The sequence below is a fragment of the Aspergillus novofumigatus genome, assembly GCF_002847465.1.
Source record: "Aspergillus novofumigatus IBT 16806 chromosome Unknown P174scaffold_3, whole genome shotgun sequence".
NCBI classification, from domain to species: domain Eukaryota; kingdom Fungi; phylum Ascomycota; class Eurotiomycetes; order Eurotiales; family Aspergillaceae; genus Aspergillus; species Aspergillus novofumigatus.
The window spans coordinates 627,328-642,342 of record NW_020194276.1 but is presented as its reverse complement, the minus strand read 5'-3'; the positions used below and the strand labels follow the sequence as shown (position 1 = coordinate 642,342).

At 48.3% G+C, this 15,015-nt stretch overlaps 3 protein-coding genes across 3 annotated transcripts; all 3 read left to right on the top strand.

The window, feature by feature from the left end:
• The first annotated feature begins 2,075 nt into the window (after nt 1-2,075).
• Nucleotides 2,076-5,660, top strand: P174DRAFT_439684 (putative meiosis specific protein Hop1). The gene is made up of 11 exons (XM_024826869.1): nt 2,076-2,688; nt 2,749-2,771; nt 2,831-3,047; nt 3,098-3,377; nt 3,429-3,594; nt 3,643-3,809; nt 3,864-3,940; nt 3,995-4,240; nt 4,286-4,514; nt 4,564-4,757; nt 4,808-5,660. The coding sequence occupies exons 1-11, from the start codon at nt 2,479-2,481 to the stop codon at nt 5,240-5,242; spliced, it is 2,244 nt and encodes a 747-aa protein (XP_024683610.1). The 5' UTR covers nt 2,076-2,478; the 3' UTR covers nt 5,243-5,660.
• Nucleotides 5,661-9,314: 3,654 nt separating this feature from the next.
• P174DRAFT_366626 (uncharacterized protein) lies at nt 9,315-11,597 on the top strand (the record flags this gene model as incomplete). The annotated part of the gene is made up of 1 exon (XM_024822120.1): nt 9,315-11,597. One exon carries the CDS (start codon nt 9,315-9,317, stop codon nt 11,595-11,597), a length of 2,283 nt encoding a protein of 760 aa, XP_024683609.1.
• A 1,303-nt stretch (nt 11,598-12,900) lies between these two features.
• On the top strand, nt 12,901-14,981 carry P174DRAFT_122386 (putative UDP-galactose transporter). The gene is made up of 4 exons (XM_024821073.1): nt 12,901-13,176; nt 13,282-13,311; nt 13,372-14,346; nt 14,410-14,981. The coding sequence occupies exons 1-4, from the start codon at nt 13,108-13,110 to the stop codon at nt 14,725-14,727; spliced, it is 1,392 nt and encodes a 463-aa protein (XP_024683608.1). The 5' UTR covers nt 12,901-13,107; the 3' UTR covers nt 14,728-14,981.
• The last annotated feature ends 34 nt before the right edge of the window (nt 14,982-15,015 follow it).

Here is a 15,015-nt window from a genome sequence, read left to right as displayed (position 1 = left end):
CGGAGAGAAACGGTGGTGTTAGCAAGGATTGAAATGCTGCAGCTGACAAGAAAGATGTTGGAACAGTTGGGCGGCGGAGAATGATCGAGGGAGCTGGACCATCACTGGGAGGTGGTTGGTCGTGCCTCCTCTGGCAAGGCTTTTTGGCGCTTCTCCGAGGCTAGTGAGGACTAAGGCACCCACTGCGGTACCCACGTACTAGTTAGACTAGTTGATGGAAGGGGGTTATCGGTATGATGATAAGTGATAACGATCAGGTGAATAAGCAAAAAGAGGATTAAAAGAGGCTTCGCAAGGGCAAAACGTAGGGAAATAAACCAAACAAACAATCGATATTTGGGGTAGAGCGATCTCCAGAGGAATTTCGGATGACGAGGGCGAAATCAGGGAAAAAATCTCGATTGTTATGAGGCAAGACGGGTTCATAATTTGCCGTCCTGAGTTAAATAGTGCCAACGAACGATTAATCACCTTGAGAACTTCCCTAAAGGGACCATAAAAGTGATAGGGTTCCATTCTCCCTTTATAAGGCATACAGAGTAATTTCCTTAATCGGCTGTCATACATCTAGAGATCACGGAGATCCTTCAAGAAAGGAAGAGTTCCAAATATTTACGCCTAGACTTCTGCTACTAAAACTACATCTTATACTGCCCTACACAGCAAGGACACACTGACTACATATCATCATCTCTCTCGCAACCATGATCAGTATTATGACATGAAATTTAGCTGTTCCATCATACGGATCACTTATCAACCTCGCCCTAGAAAGTATGTATGCCATTGCCACTCCATGACCACAGAACCACACGTGATATAGTGGGGCGGACTGAAGTTCTGGGACCTGATTCTTAAGATTCCTGACAGGTAAAAAGAATAATTCCAGCAGACCAAAACGGCCCTTGCGGGACTAGAATTTGCAAAATCATCATAGCCAGAAGGCACTGCTCTAGAATCGGCAGAACCCAGCCTGGCTGGCGCTATGGTTCCCATCATCCTATATCATGTTTGTCATGCAGCAGATGACAAAGTCCAGAAGTTGAACCAAGGATTGCGGGGAAGAGGCCAGATAAGGTAAGTCTGCCATTACGTACTGTGTGGAATCGGAACGCTATCTTTTTTTAGGTTCGCTTTAAGCCGACATCACGTACACTGTTCGGTTCAATATCAAATATGTGATATACTTGTCCAAATGCATTGCAGATAGCAGGTCCTGAGGGAATAGTGTTTCGGTTTTCCTATAATCATGTCTTTCGCCTTTTTCAGGTGTGGCAGTATACCGAGTACGGAGTAATCCTGCGATGCAAACATTTTCAGTCGACCCTGAACACTTACTCTAGAGGCATCGAAGCGTGATCAAAGCTGAAGCTGCTGGATTGTAAACATACAGTTGAGACAAACTCAAGGGTGGGGCAGAATCGTGTTTCAATGTCTCGTCTTGAGGCGCAGGAACTGGGTATAGCATGTTTGGAGCATGCGACGTATCTCAATTTAAGAGCAGAGGCTTTGCAGCCGTCTCGTTCACCCAATCCAGCCACCCGCTTTGAGACCAATTGGGTGTCATTCACATACCAAGGGCCCTAGACTACTACAAGAAGGTCTTCCAATGCGTTCGAAATCTTCTGGAAATGCTCGTGCTCGGTTCATGGTTTGTGGTTCTTGGAGATACAGCTCTACTAAAAGAACAAGAATGAGGGCGTAGGAAGAGCTTCGGAAGAATCGAACAATACAGTTTCGAATTTACAGCGAAGGGCCAAAGCAGGAACTTCTTCCAATATGTAAACCACGGATTATTGGAGTGAGCGCGCCAAGACCGGGAAACATATCGTCAAACATATCGTCACGGAGATACCGTAGAGAGCTAAGGATGAAAGTTCCAAGGATAGCCAAACTGAAAAGATAAGCAGAAAGCTGCAGAAGACAAAAAAGTACAAAAGAAAAAAGTGAAAAGGAAAATGGCTCCATAAGCAAGCCTGGCTATCCTTAAGTCCCAAGGGGCCCGATAGACAGGGAACCTAAAAGAACGTCACTCAAGTGGTTGCATCTGGAATCTCTGATATCCCCGCTTCCCTACCATACATTGAAAGCTCATGATTCCATCCTCAGACTATACCACCTGGAGTTGACAGCAGAAAACTTAACTCACCAATACTTGGAGAGACTTACTATCCTCATTTCCCCTAAACTATGCACCCACCACCTGTGTCGATTGGCCTTGCCGGGTTGTAGCTGATCGTTGCCTGAGGCGTGCGGGGATGCACCTCTACAGAAAACAGTTGTAAATCCCCAGAACCTTGTCCATCGTCTTTCCCTCGCGTCACGATGACCTTGATCTCAGGTCAACTCTAATTATCTTATCTGCAGCCATATTAACATCTGACACGAAATCTCACCCGAAATCAGCTCCGCATTTCCTTGTCTCTGCTGTTCTCAAACCACTTGCGCAGAGGGGGCCGTCAGAGAAAATTGCTCAGAATGGCCCGAATCAAATTTACCGGGCCTGTGTCGACGGTCCAACTACAGCCAACTCCTATTCTCCAAAGCCTCATGTCAAAAGGTGACGTCTCTGCCCAGACTGAAAGGCAGGCGGAAGTGGAGAATATCTCGAGATCGATAGTTGAAGAAAGCACAGCTTTGAAACAGCAGCAAAGCCTTGAATTGGTACAAATCATGCTGCACGTCTCGGTGAGTACACCTGGCCGAATCTGGTTTATCTCCCCACTAAGGTTAATCGGATGTTTATAGCTCGGGACGTTGTTCTATCTCCGGTCAGTTTGTCCTCGCCTTATGCCATACTAACAGACATCCTGATCTGTGCTTCCCAAAGCGAGTTTCTACCGCTCCCGTGCTTCGACGATCGAGATCTGAAAGAGGCTCAGAGGGAAAACGCTTCATCATACAGAGAGTTTATAGATGGAAAACCGCGCCCCGGAGGAACCGGAGCTCTTTCACAAGTCCCCTTCGGGACCGGGAGGAGGGGACAACCACTGAAAATTATCGTCCGAGATTCCGACCCCAAGGCCAATATGATACTCGATGTCCTGGTGCGTCTGCTGTCTACGTTGATCTATATTCGGACCATTGATGGGAGCAGGAAAACGGCATATTCGATGCGCTCAAGAGAAATGTCCTCGGTGCTATTCAATTCACCATTCTTGTTGACAAAGACAAGCCAGAAAATGTCTTGGAGACCTATACTTTTACTTTCAAATACTCGAAAGGTTCTGGCGGTGTGAACAGTCGCCTTGAGAGTCTGTCGATCAATCCTGTGGGCTGTGTCGCCGATTTGAAGTCTGCTCAAATGGCCAGAGTCGGTCTAGAGACGATAGTTCGAAGACTGATTACACTCAGTACCTTCCTACCGAACCTTCCAAGTATTCTCCTCCCCTGTTATATAAGAGGCATACTGGCTAATCCTTTGACAGATAAAAGGAATCTGGGAATCCATTTATTCTATACCGATGACTGTCCCCCGGAGTACGAGCCTCCCGGGTTCACCGGCGCGATGAATGATGTGATCAAATACCCACTTAATGAGAACTGGAGAAAGGAAACCCAGTCTTGCGGAGCAATGAATAGCGGATGTCATACGTAGGCGTCTTTTTCCGTCAGAGTTTTTTCCCTTACTAATTTCATAAGGGTGGGACTAAAAGTGACGTCCCTCAAATGGACCGGACCCGACCCAGAGGGATCGGAAATTGTACCGAAGGTGCCCATGGACCTCGAATATAGAGATGTGGTGCACCGATCTAAGGACATTGGACTTGCCGAGGAGATAATTAACGAGGATGACTTGAAAATCCGATGTAAGAAGTGTCGTATAAAAAATGATGACTTCAGGCGAGGCTTACCTTTAACAGCGGTTCGTTCCACCGATATGTCTCAGGAAGCAACCCAAGATATCACTGAAAGAGAGAAGTTGCAGATGATGATTTCTGTAAGGAGTCCGATTGAAACCATGAGCATTAGATTACATAGCTCACCAAAGCAGACGCAGAGGACATCCCCTCTGCCGGACAGCGAACTCGTTCCAACCCAACCGATCAATCCCAGACCCGCAGTTGACCAAGTCAATAAAGGAGACGCGCATCCAGGCCACGGGACTTTACTGTCACAGAAAAAAGTTGCCGAGATTCAGAAGCATGTTGGGCCACGAGATAGGACTCTCGGCGAGGGCAACGAGAATCAGCAAAGCGTTCGATGTCAATGCGGATGGGATGGAGAGGAATCGGAAATGGTAAGCTTGTTATGTTTTGCAGATGCTGAATGCTAAGTCTAGCAGATTGAGTGTGTTTTCTGCCATTCACGTCAGCATGCGGCATGCTACGGATTTGACAGCTCGGACGATCCCAGAATTCCTGATGTCCATGCGTGCTACCAGTGCCTACTTGAGCCCAATGAGGTCCGGTTACTGAGCGAGATGACCAGTCTGGTGCTTTTGAGACGAGCCCTTAGGATCATTATGGATGAAGGCTATCCAAGTCACACTTCATTATTTACTCAAAAACTCCGTAAGTTCAACCATCAGTGTCAACTGTGAATTCGACTGATGAGCTGCAGACTGCAATGGGCAAACTATTATTCAGATTACCGATATACTGAAAAAACAAAACATCCTTCAGCCGACTCCCGGTTACAAACAAAAGGGATTCCTGAGGAAAGGCTTGCCAAAATTCAAGATCTCGCCCTCGAAAGAAATCCAGCAGAAGATGAAAGAAGAAATACTCAACCCAATGGCAAAGATTGGGCACCACGTGAGTGTCTCCGTACCATGAACAGACTTCAAGTTCTAAGACTATTGTAGTATGTTCTACCTGGCTCCTCGGCGGGGCCCGCTTCTCGAGATCAGGCTCCCGTTATAAGAGCAAATGTGGGAATAGACCAGGAAACTCCGAAACGAGCAGAGTCTCTCGGCAAACCGGCGGAGGAAAACAGTGCGCGCAAGAGAAAGCAATTGCCGCAGAGCTACGAAAATGATGACGACTCCGATGACCTTGACAGGAACAGCAATCAGCCACCGACCCAGGCACAAGCCATTGATAGCCACCTCGGCGGAACTCACGAGTTAAAAGACACTCCTCTTGATAACTCAATGACTTCCCAGAAGGAAGGGCTTGATAGCCCATCGAGCAGCGAGGGCGCACTTCGACGTAGCAGCAGGAAAAGACGCAAAATCAGCAATTACTCTCGGCTGATTGATATCGGCGCTGCAACGAGCGAGGATGAACGGGTGCTTTGAAATAGGTCTTGATATCTTCTTATTCTGTACGGTTTTGTGCAACGGGTGCTTGACCAAAATCAAGCCGGCGAGTAAAGAATTATGAGTGCCCAAAGTCAGTTCCGAAGCTCTCAGCTCCGCAGGATTCGGTCTGGAAGCAACTGGCCGTGCTGATGTTTCTCATTCCTTACGTGCACGCAGAGCTCCTGGCCTAAGCGTCACCCCTAGCCTTGTGGCCTCGAATCCCTCGATTCACAGAGGAAGGGGCTCAGTAAGGGTGACATAAAAGAGCAAGAGGAAACAGGAAAGAAGTGAAAATGAAGAACTGCAAGAGTCGGGGTCTAACTCAACGATGTTTTGTGCGAATGATTGACATGATAGATGTACTAGTATCGAACCTTTAATCACAGCTTCTAATAATTGATAGCTTGAGTAGCCAGTGTAGTCGCAGTGTCAGTCGGACTCAACTCAACTAGCCATGACCATCCTTATATTCCCGACCATTAACGAATTCAATTCTACATGTGAGAGCATGCAAAGCAGGCAAGAATTCAGACCCTATCATGAGCATATTAGCCCATCGAGATTTTGTGATTGGAGAGGAAATGCAGACCTATTTACAGGAGTCCATCTACCGAGTAGAAGACTGCGGTCCCAACTTCCAACATATGCTGCTATCAAATCGACTTCATGATGCGTCCTTCCGTAGGATCTCTATGCCTGGAAGAATCCTCCTCAACTAGCTGCGACTCCTGCAGCCCCGCCTCGTTTGACCACTTGGCTGAAGCAAGATGTTCCATGTTCAACTCGTCGAAAGACCGGGTTGCTTCCGATTTCCACAGCTGGCTATTGTGATACCTGACGCTTGAGAGTAGTCCTCCACAATAATGATAGTACATAGAACATGTGTACGGAACAAGTGAGCTTATGTTATCAGGATCCCCAAGCCCGAAGCCGCCGTTGAGACTGAAACCGGCTAAGCAGCTTGGTTGAAGCTTATCCATTCTTTATCTACCCAACAAGGGAGTCAAGAGCCGAAAGAGGTCTTATCATCCCGGTCGCAGAGTCCCGTATATGACACGGACCTGAGACATACAGAGTAACGGTGTCATTGGGTCCATGGATGTGATGTATCAACAACGCCAAAGAGATCTCCGCTGCTGGATCGATCCAATTCTCCCAGTCAGGTATGATTCCAAATTTCCGATATATCTTCGTGCTCTTTGCACTGCAGTATCCCTTGCTTCTTTCGCCAGCAATACTCCGTAGTTCAGGTGCTCTGTAGTCTGTCAAAGCTGCATGGCGCCTGCAGATACTAGATAGAAAGGATACTGAGGAGGAGTGGTCGGTGGCTTAGGTGAAACGACGGATTTGTCAGGATTCGGTAGATCTTCTATTTATATTTTTATGACACAAGACTGTGGTTCTGGCTTCTGTGCTCTGTGAGATATTTCTGTACCTGGTCTTATTGCCTGGACTCAGCACTGCCACCCCTTGGGGCATGTTGCAAACAGTAGATTCAGCTGTATTCGAAATTCACAATTCAACTTTCAACAATCGACCAAGTGGGTGAGTTGATCTACGCCTGTTCGCATTTCGGTACGTGCCAACAGATCTCGATGCCGGGGTACGACAATCATTCGCATCTCATCAGTGGACTTTTAGTGACGTCCATTCTCCCTTCCTAGCATAAAGTTAATCTGGTCCATGTGATTCTGTATGAGGAGTGGGCTCAGTTGACCGTTTCCCCTATTCATCGTCTTTCGGTGGAGAGTTCTTCACCTTGGTTCGGAAAAAAGACTAGCGCCTTTAGAATAAGTCCTGGCCAGCACGAACACTGTCGGCGTGTTGCTGAGGTATCGGAGCTTCTCTGACTCGAATTGAGAAGCCAGTGATGCACATCTTGCCCTTATGGGCGATAGGTCTAGTTAACGACCTCTTCACTTCTTTGGGACTCTTCCAATGGACCTGTCGACTATTGACGGCGATCCGTCATGTCATGCATTGCAACGATTGTATGTCGATCGTTGGACAGAAAACAAGGCGCACATGCCCAACAATCAAACCGGACTTCATCTTACTGGTTTGTGGAAAAAGGATCTTGTGAAGTTCTGTTAGTGTCTGAACTCTGAAGCAGCTCGATTACCGGAGAAGGAAATCAGTTTAGACTGCGTATGTTTTACTACCTGAGGACTTGCAGTATTCTACCTGGCAGAGTTTCCTCTATTCTGGATCGAGCATAGAGCAGGGACGTCTTCCAATCAGCAGCACTTGGCCCCTGGCTACTCAGCCTGGAGGCAAGCCTGCCTCATGCCAGAGTGAGGTCTTGGTGAGCGGGAGGGTGATCGGCGTCGATTCCAACTTCAATCAGGAAATTCAGGACTGAGGCAAGCCGAATAATAGTTCAAGCCATGAACCAGTTCCTGGCACGGAGTAGCTCCATAATTAATATCTAGCACTAATATTATTAGGCCCATCGATCGAGTTGGTGGCAGAACCAGTGGAGGATGAAGTCCCAAGCGGGTGGTTTTACCCCTTAAACTCTCATGTCAGTGTCCACCCTGTTTCGCGGAATTACTGGTACAGCCAATGACTATTATTACTGCACTGTGCAGTTTCGTCATGTTTATCGTCCCGAATCGCCGAGTTGATATCATACAAAGAGAAGGTACATCGAGAAAAGTCACGATCGTAGAGAGATGCCATAAATTCGCAGACAAGAGACTGCATATCTTGAAGCAGTCCGCGTTGAAAAGCACGTTCCGCATCAAAACCGCCCAATACGTCTCATTGTCTCCCGATTCTGAAGGACGATCACGAATCCATTCTCCGACTATTGAAATCTTAGAAAATCTCCTGGAAACTAGAGAAGTATGCGGAGGGAAAGTAATAAGCTATCTTTCCTCACTTCTCACATTGATCATCAAACCCTGGTTGAGGTTGAGACCAATACTGTAGGACTTATAATAATAACAGAACCCCTGGGAATCCCAACATACTGTACTCGACACGGAGTAACCTATCCCTAGTCTTAAGGTAGACATTGTTATTATTTCATCTCTGAACGCGGTCCTGGTTCTTCGTACAATTGTTCTGAAATAATCAATGATATCTAGCCGCTAATCTCGAGGCACTAACTTCTAAGAGACTTAAGTGGATTTATTTCAATTAGTTGAACCATGGAGTCCATCCGTCCATCGACGGATCGCCGCCGCGTGCCTGTCGATGATTTCCTTTCCTGTACTTGCTAGCTGACGGTATCCCCATTACACGGCCTCTACCAAGGCTCACACAAGTCTCGTTTCGACCAAACGTGCCGTCTTCTGTGCATTGTTATTTGATGCTGGTCAGAACCAGCCCGAGGTGATAGTGCAATCCAGTTATCACACAGGTACTTAGCGCTTGGGCGGTGTTGCTCACCATTGACGTCCCACAGTCCACACAGCCCACTTTTACTATGACAAATTAAACTCGTGCGATACTTTTGGCGGATCTCCCTCGACTCCTTTCTCCATCGAGTATCGGATGTGGATTAGCCAATGCAATTAAGATGTTGGCGCTCGAACAACCTTTTTCCTTCCCATACGTAACCCCTTAGCTGGAAGTGGAAGTCCCTCAGGTACTCCCCTCTTCGTCCCCAGATACCAGACGATCAACCAATAGCCCCAACCGAATATCTAGGCTCGCACGGCCAGAAATTGGTGTCTCAATTGACTCCCTGTTCACTTGTTCTTGTGCATCATTGAAAAGCATAAGGGTGACCTCTCGAAGGATGTTCCTGCTACGAAGCTGAACTCTGATTCCTTTTCGAAGATCTACTACCCATACTTTACTTCTACTCCCTCTTTATCCTAAATATCCTTTAGAGATTGCTTAACCACCCGAAACCAGACGATTCTCGACAAGGCCGTCCTTGGAAAGCAGAAGAGCAGCATCTCCGGAACGCCTTTGCGATAACAGCAGCCGACGAGGACGACGTGCCAGATTTGAATTGCGACGTTTCGATATTGCACCTTGGCTTCAGTTCCCGACTCAAATTCCCTTCACGAAACTATAACATCTGCTGGCGTGGCCCAGCAAACTGAATTGCGTCATGTCTCAGCCGTCATTGACAATTCCGCTGAGGTCGTCGAGTATGAATGCTCAGACCACAGGAATGCGAACGAGCAGCAGGAGTCAGGAGAACCTGAGATGCGAGAAATCATCGAAAGCCCACAAGATCTTGGGAACGACAGACGCCTCATTCCAGGAACATAAGCAAGATGACACAAGGAGAAATGTCCGGGCCAGTTTCATGAGAACATCAGAAAACAAATCGACAAAAAGCGGCACATTCGTCCCTTTTCCGTCGGCCAATCTTGACACAACCCTACCACCCCAGCACCTTCGCGTCAGAGCATCGTCCCCGCTTTTGGGACAAGAGTATCTGTCGCAAGATGTTAGTAGTCCTCCTCTTCCGAAATCATCGAAGAAAATCCATCAGTTCGGGTCATCGTCGACTCTTTTCTCCTATTTCAGTTCGAGAGAACCCACCGTTGAGCAGTGTTCGTCACATTCGAGCACCGGGGCAGCAGCAAGGAGTCGCGAGTCGCAACAGGGTGGTGCCAGTCCGGGCCGAGGATCAAATTTAGATTCGAGAATGAGCCTAAGACAAGCCAAAACATCCGTCAAGGAATCAAAGCGGAAAATGCGGCCACCAAGGATTGATCTTTCTCTATTGTTTCCCAAACCGCGAGAGACTGCCGCGCCTCTTTTGTCCCCGCAGCGCCTGACGAGCTCTCCGTCTCCAATCTCGGTGACTTCTGAATATCCTTCCACTCAAATGAAGGGACCAGAACCGCCTACGGTTGCGAAGCGACCCACGAAAACACCACCCACACGAGCGCCTGCCGGTCAGCTAGATACCCTTCAGGAGAACGATAGCGCAAAAATAACCTCAGCAGTTCGTGAGTCAAAGAATATGGATTACTTGGGCGCGTCCTTTGAACGAACGGTGAGGACTAGCGAATTCGATATGGCCCTCGACAAATATTATGACGCCAAAAGTCTCAAGTCAATCAAATCAGCGCAATCCGGACCATCTGTCTTGAGTTCACAAAGCCCAAGAAATACGCGAGCCCCTGGTCCCAAATCCACAGAGAAAGCATTGCGGAAGATGTCGTCCAGTGGCTCTGTTGGAGGCTGGAGTAAAGAAACATACTTGTCTCCAAAAACTTGCACCTTTCCAAGGCCAAACCGCAAATCAGACTCGTCAAACACACGCAAGTCTGCCACGCGGGAAGACTCGGCCGTCGACAAGGGATTAATGTCAAAGAAAAGCAGCAAGAGCACATTAAGGAATGTCGATTTAAACAACTCCAGTGTTCTGTGCCTTTCATCCTCGGAAGATGAAAGCGATGGAGATGAGGCGCCAAGCAAGGACCTAGGCGAACCTCGCAATCTTACAGCAAGAGACAGCATCGTCACATTTGAAGATGAGTTTGACGCAGAGATCTGTATGGCCTCCGCCGCGCAAGCAACACGGGCCTCGACATTACGACGGGTGGACGTATCGAAGATGTCCAGCAAGGGTAGCTCACAGATCCTCCCGAACAACTCATCTATCCATCGAAACCCATCAATGTCTTCAGCGGGCCAATTATCTTCTGCGACAAAGAAAAGCCGATCTCGTCGGTCAAGCGGCATACCTACCATCTCCGAGCCTGATAATGATGATATCTTCAGTCAATTCAGGAATCCGCCCCTATCTCAAAAAGAACGCGATAGGAGAAGTCGAGTGATGGCAGTGACAAGACAGGAAGAACATCTTCTGGAGGCGATGAGACAGCGGAAAGGGAAGATCACACCGAGTATATTTCAGCAGGCACAGTATAACACCAGCCTCGAGCCTGACCAGGGTTCAATGCTTTCCTCGCCTTCCCGTGACTCTTTCTACGGCTCGCACACCTTCTTGCGATTAAGTCCCGGGCTGCCACCTCAGCGTCCGTCACGGGCAGATCAAGGTGCAACCTACCATGACAAGGACGGTACTATTTCTCAGGGCGCTGCTTCTGATGCTGAACAGAAAACGATCAACTCAGGTCGCGCAAGCGTGGCGTACTCCGAAAGCCTACCATCTCCCGCTACCAGCGGGGCATCACCGCTGACCCCGACACTGCCTATACACCGATTCTCACCCCTTCCATCACAGAAACCGCCCCCACGTCGTCCTCCTCCCGCCGTGCCTCAGGCTCAGAGAAGGCACTCCAGAAGACGCACAGATAGCAGCGAGGCGATTGCCTTAGACGCAGCTGAAGAGTCGGGAGAGGGAAATGAGTTTCCAATTTGGGCACTTGACTGGAACCAAGCCAGTCGCAGTTTAGCTGCTGTACACTAGATAGGTGGTGATATTGACCTATCACTATCGTTGATTTTCTTTCCCTTATCTATAATCTCGCACATCTGGAGCTGCCACTCACTTATGATCTCTCCTTACTTTGTTCTTGTTTATAACATGTTCTTCATTCCCTCCACATCAAGCGGATCATATCTTATGTCAGAGCATTGTCAATGCTCCACCGCGAGTTTGCAACATATACCACATGACTTTAGTATATTTCCTTTAAATCTGACGATGTCTTGCATGCAAGGCATACCATTTCATCATTCTACTGCAATGCACTATAAAAGGAAGGCAAATGACAAGTCTGCATCGAAATACGCTGGCTTACTGACTCCCTTATTTCATGGAATCTATATGATCACTCTGTCTACAAAGCCAATTGTATATCATCCAGGGCTTCAACTACAAGCAAATGCATTCACTGTTGGGGAACTCGTTCTAGTATGCAAATTAATCAGGGACAGTGTAGTGTGTAGGACTTCTGTTTGTTTTAAGGATAATGTCACCAAGCCCACGATTCAGGCTGTGTGCTGCTGGGTGATGTGGCTTGCCAACTTGCAGCGAAAGAGCGCCTTGGATCCCCAGCAAGTCAGGCTAAACTGGAGGCGAGGATGATCGTCCCATTGTGAGACGAGACTGGGCTCTGACGTCAGACCCTGGAGCTGGACTTGATCTAGGCCAAGCCAAAGTATTACGGAGGAACAAGTTAACAGGTAACAACTAGATAATATCAATGGCAAAGATTACTTTTCATGTAGTGGATCAAGGACGTCAATCGATGCATTGGCCTATTTTTCCTTCGTTGGCTCGCCTAAAAACTGGCGAGCTGGTGGACTGCGGATCATCAGTAGTTGTCACTGGTCGATTGGCGGACAAGGGGGAGTCAAGAGACTCAAGACTCAAAGCGAGAACTAGAATCAGTATTATTACCCTACCTAGACTTAGACCCTCTCCGTGGCCCACACACCGCCCCCAGCTGGTAATTGTGGTACCCCAGAATCCACACAGAATCACTGAGCGCTCTCCTGGTGGATTGCCTGTCCGTATCTTGGAAGGTGCTCGTCGCAGGGGAGGTCTCTATTTATGCTGACAACCGCTTGCTGGCCAGGCCATTTTCATTCTTGGTCTTCAGGTATTATCTAGGCTATCTGACGTCGTCGTTATTTCCATCCGACCGCCCTGTGCGAAATCACCCCTGGTTTTCGTCTAAATACGCGCTCCGAGGGGCTTTTGTCTACCTTACGCTGAGGACAAACGCCGCTTTTTGTCTTCTCAGCGGCAGTTTGCTGGCGGACTGCATGGCCTAGTGTGAAGAACCGTGAAAGATTTACCCTTCCCTGTCCATCGGCACGCGCACAACTTATTTCTCGACCCTCGGCATTTTCTTAACGACCCTTTCTTCCGAATCAGAATCACAGGCTAATATCACCAACAACTTGCATCTTCCAGTGGGTTGTGTTGCGGACACTTTTCAGGCGCTGGCACCTACAGTAGTGTTGTCACAATGGGGGAACACACTCGGGGCCAGTCTTCAGGTCTGGGAGGCGTTTTGAGACGTTCCTCTTGGATACTGGTTAGTCTTTCCTGAGGCATTTTGGTTGGACTGCGTGTTTCTTTTTGAACTGCGCCGAGTCAGAACTTGGGGATTTAAGTTTCTATTTACTGACCTCCTTTGTAGCTGACGGTTCAATATACGGCGTTCGTACTGGTAAGTTTTTCTTCGACTTTGAGCAAGAGTGACACTCAGCTAAATCCCATTCTATAACAGCTTTTGCATTATTCCCGAGTCATGCCTCCCACTGGAGGTAAACGATACCTCACGTCTACCGCAGTCTTTCTCAACGAGGTCACCAAGCTTGCTATTTCCTTGACGGTGGCCCTCTACGAAGTTTCGAGATCAGCTCCCCCATCGATGCCTGCGACGTCGCTCCTCTCTTCGTTGACCAGTACTGTGTTCTCCGGTGACAGTTGGAAACTTGCCATTCCTGCCAGCTTATACACACTCGCGAACTCTTTGCAATACATTGCACTTTCCAACTTGCGGGCCGCGAACTTCCAGGTGACGTACCAGTTGAAGCTCCTCGTCGGCTCCATTTTTAGCCTTCTTCTCCTGAAGAGAGCTATACCGTTGCGTAAATGGGGTTTCCTGATTCTTCTTCTCGTCGGCGTCTATCTTGTGCAAATGCCAGATGGAACAACCGATGAAATCTCACTGGATCACGAGGCCGTGCATCACTCTTTCCCCCGCTCATTCGAAGAATGGAAAGCCGTTAGAGGGAAACGCGCCAATTTGCACAAGCGTTCAGCAACCTACGAGGGCATTGAAGAGGACTTATTGACCGCCCTGCCCCGATTGAACAGCACAGTTGGTCTGCTGGCCACGATTGGGGCCTGCGTCGCTTCGGGGCTCGCCGGTGTGTACTTTGAGAAAGTACTAAAAGACAGCGTAAAGACCACCTCTCTGTGGGTGCGTAATGTGCAGTTGTCCGTGTATTCTTTGTTCCCGGCCCTCTTCATCGGTGTCGTCTTCCTCGACGGGGAAAAGGTCGCCGCAAACGGCTTCTTTGCGGGCTATAATTGGGTTGTTTGGTCGACTATCGTGGTCCAGGCTATTGGGGGCATCACGACCTCTTTCTGTATCAGCCACGCGTACAAGGACGCAAGAAACATGGCCACTGCTATTAGCATTGTCCTCAGCACTTTGGGGAGTGTTTGGTTGTTTGGTTTTGAACTCACAGGGAACGTATGTATCTCACTCGATCACGAACTTCTGCGCATGGTTACTGACGTCTGACTCCTTCTTCAGTTCATTCTTGGGACTTTCGCGGTGCTTGTGGCCACATTCCTCTATGAGGATTCCAGCTTAGATTCCAGTCCTACTAAAGCTCACGGCATCCGTCCACCGCCAATTCGGATCGAGCGGTTTGAGAAGGAAGCCAAGAGTGATGAGACTTCACCTGTCGCAGGTCCGCAGAACGAATTCTCGATAAAACTCCCGAGCACCCCATTCCTGTCTCAAGCTGGGTTGTCCACCTCCAGACCCACGTCGCCAGGCGTTGCTAGAATCAGCTCTGGCCGCACTGCAAGCGGCGGCTATTTCGATAAGCAGTCACGGGACGAGTGAGCCTATCGACTTCGAAGCAAAACCCGCATTCACCTTGTCAATATTTAGCGTTGCTCCGGTATCCGTGATATCGAGAAGTAAATAAGAATGTCCGACTCCGAGTCATTGCATTTCTTTTGGAAGGAAGCGTAGCAAGTCCTTGTACTCTATACCTTTTGTGACCATGGTTTGATTTTGGTTGTTTAGTGATGGTTATTATATCTTCATATAGCATGAGTCATGGGAGATGTCCTGATGTGTATGAGTGTATAAGGTTGAATGAATGGATATGAACGAGCTTGACGTCGA

What these genes read in the sequence shown, in the direction of transcription:
- P174DRAFT_439684 (XM_024826869.1), top strand. Translation starts at nt 2,479, where the DNA reads ATGGCCCGAATCAAATTTACCGGGCCTGTGTCGACGGTCCAACTACAG. An exon ending in AGTTGCAGATGATGATTTCT is followed by an intron (nt 3,941 to 3,994) that starts GTAAGGAGTCCG and finishes TCACCAAAGCAG; the next exon opens with ACGCAGAGGACATCCCCTCT. An exon ending in ATTATTTACTCAAAAACTCC is followed by an intron (nt 4,515 to 4,563) that starts GTAAGTTCAACC and finishes GATGAGCTGCAG; the next exon opens with ACTGCAATGGGCAAACTATT.
- P174DRAFT_122386 (XM_024821073.1), top strand. Translation starts at nt 13,108, where the DNA reads ATGGGGGAACACACTCGGGGCCAGTCTTCAGGTCTGGGAGGCGTTTTG. An exon ending in GACGTTCCTCTTGGATACTG is followed by an intron (nt 13,177 to 13,281) that starts GTTAGTCTTTCC and finishes CCTCCTTTGTAG; the next exon opens with CTGACGGTTCAATATACGGC. An exon ending in AATATACGGCGTTCGTACTG is followed by an intron (nt 13,312 to 13,371) that starts GTAAGTTTTTCT and finishes ATTCTATAACAG; the next exon opens with CTTTTGCATTATTCCCGAGT.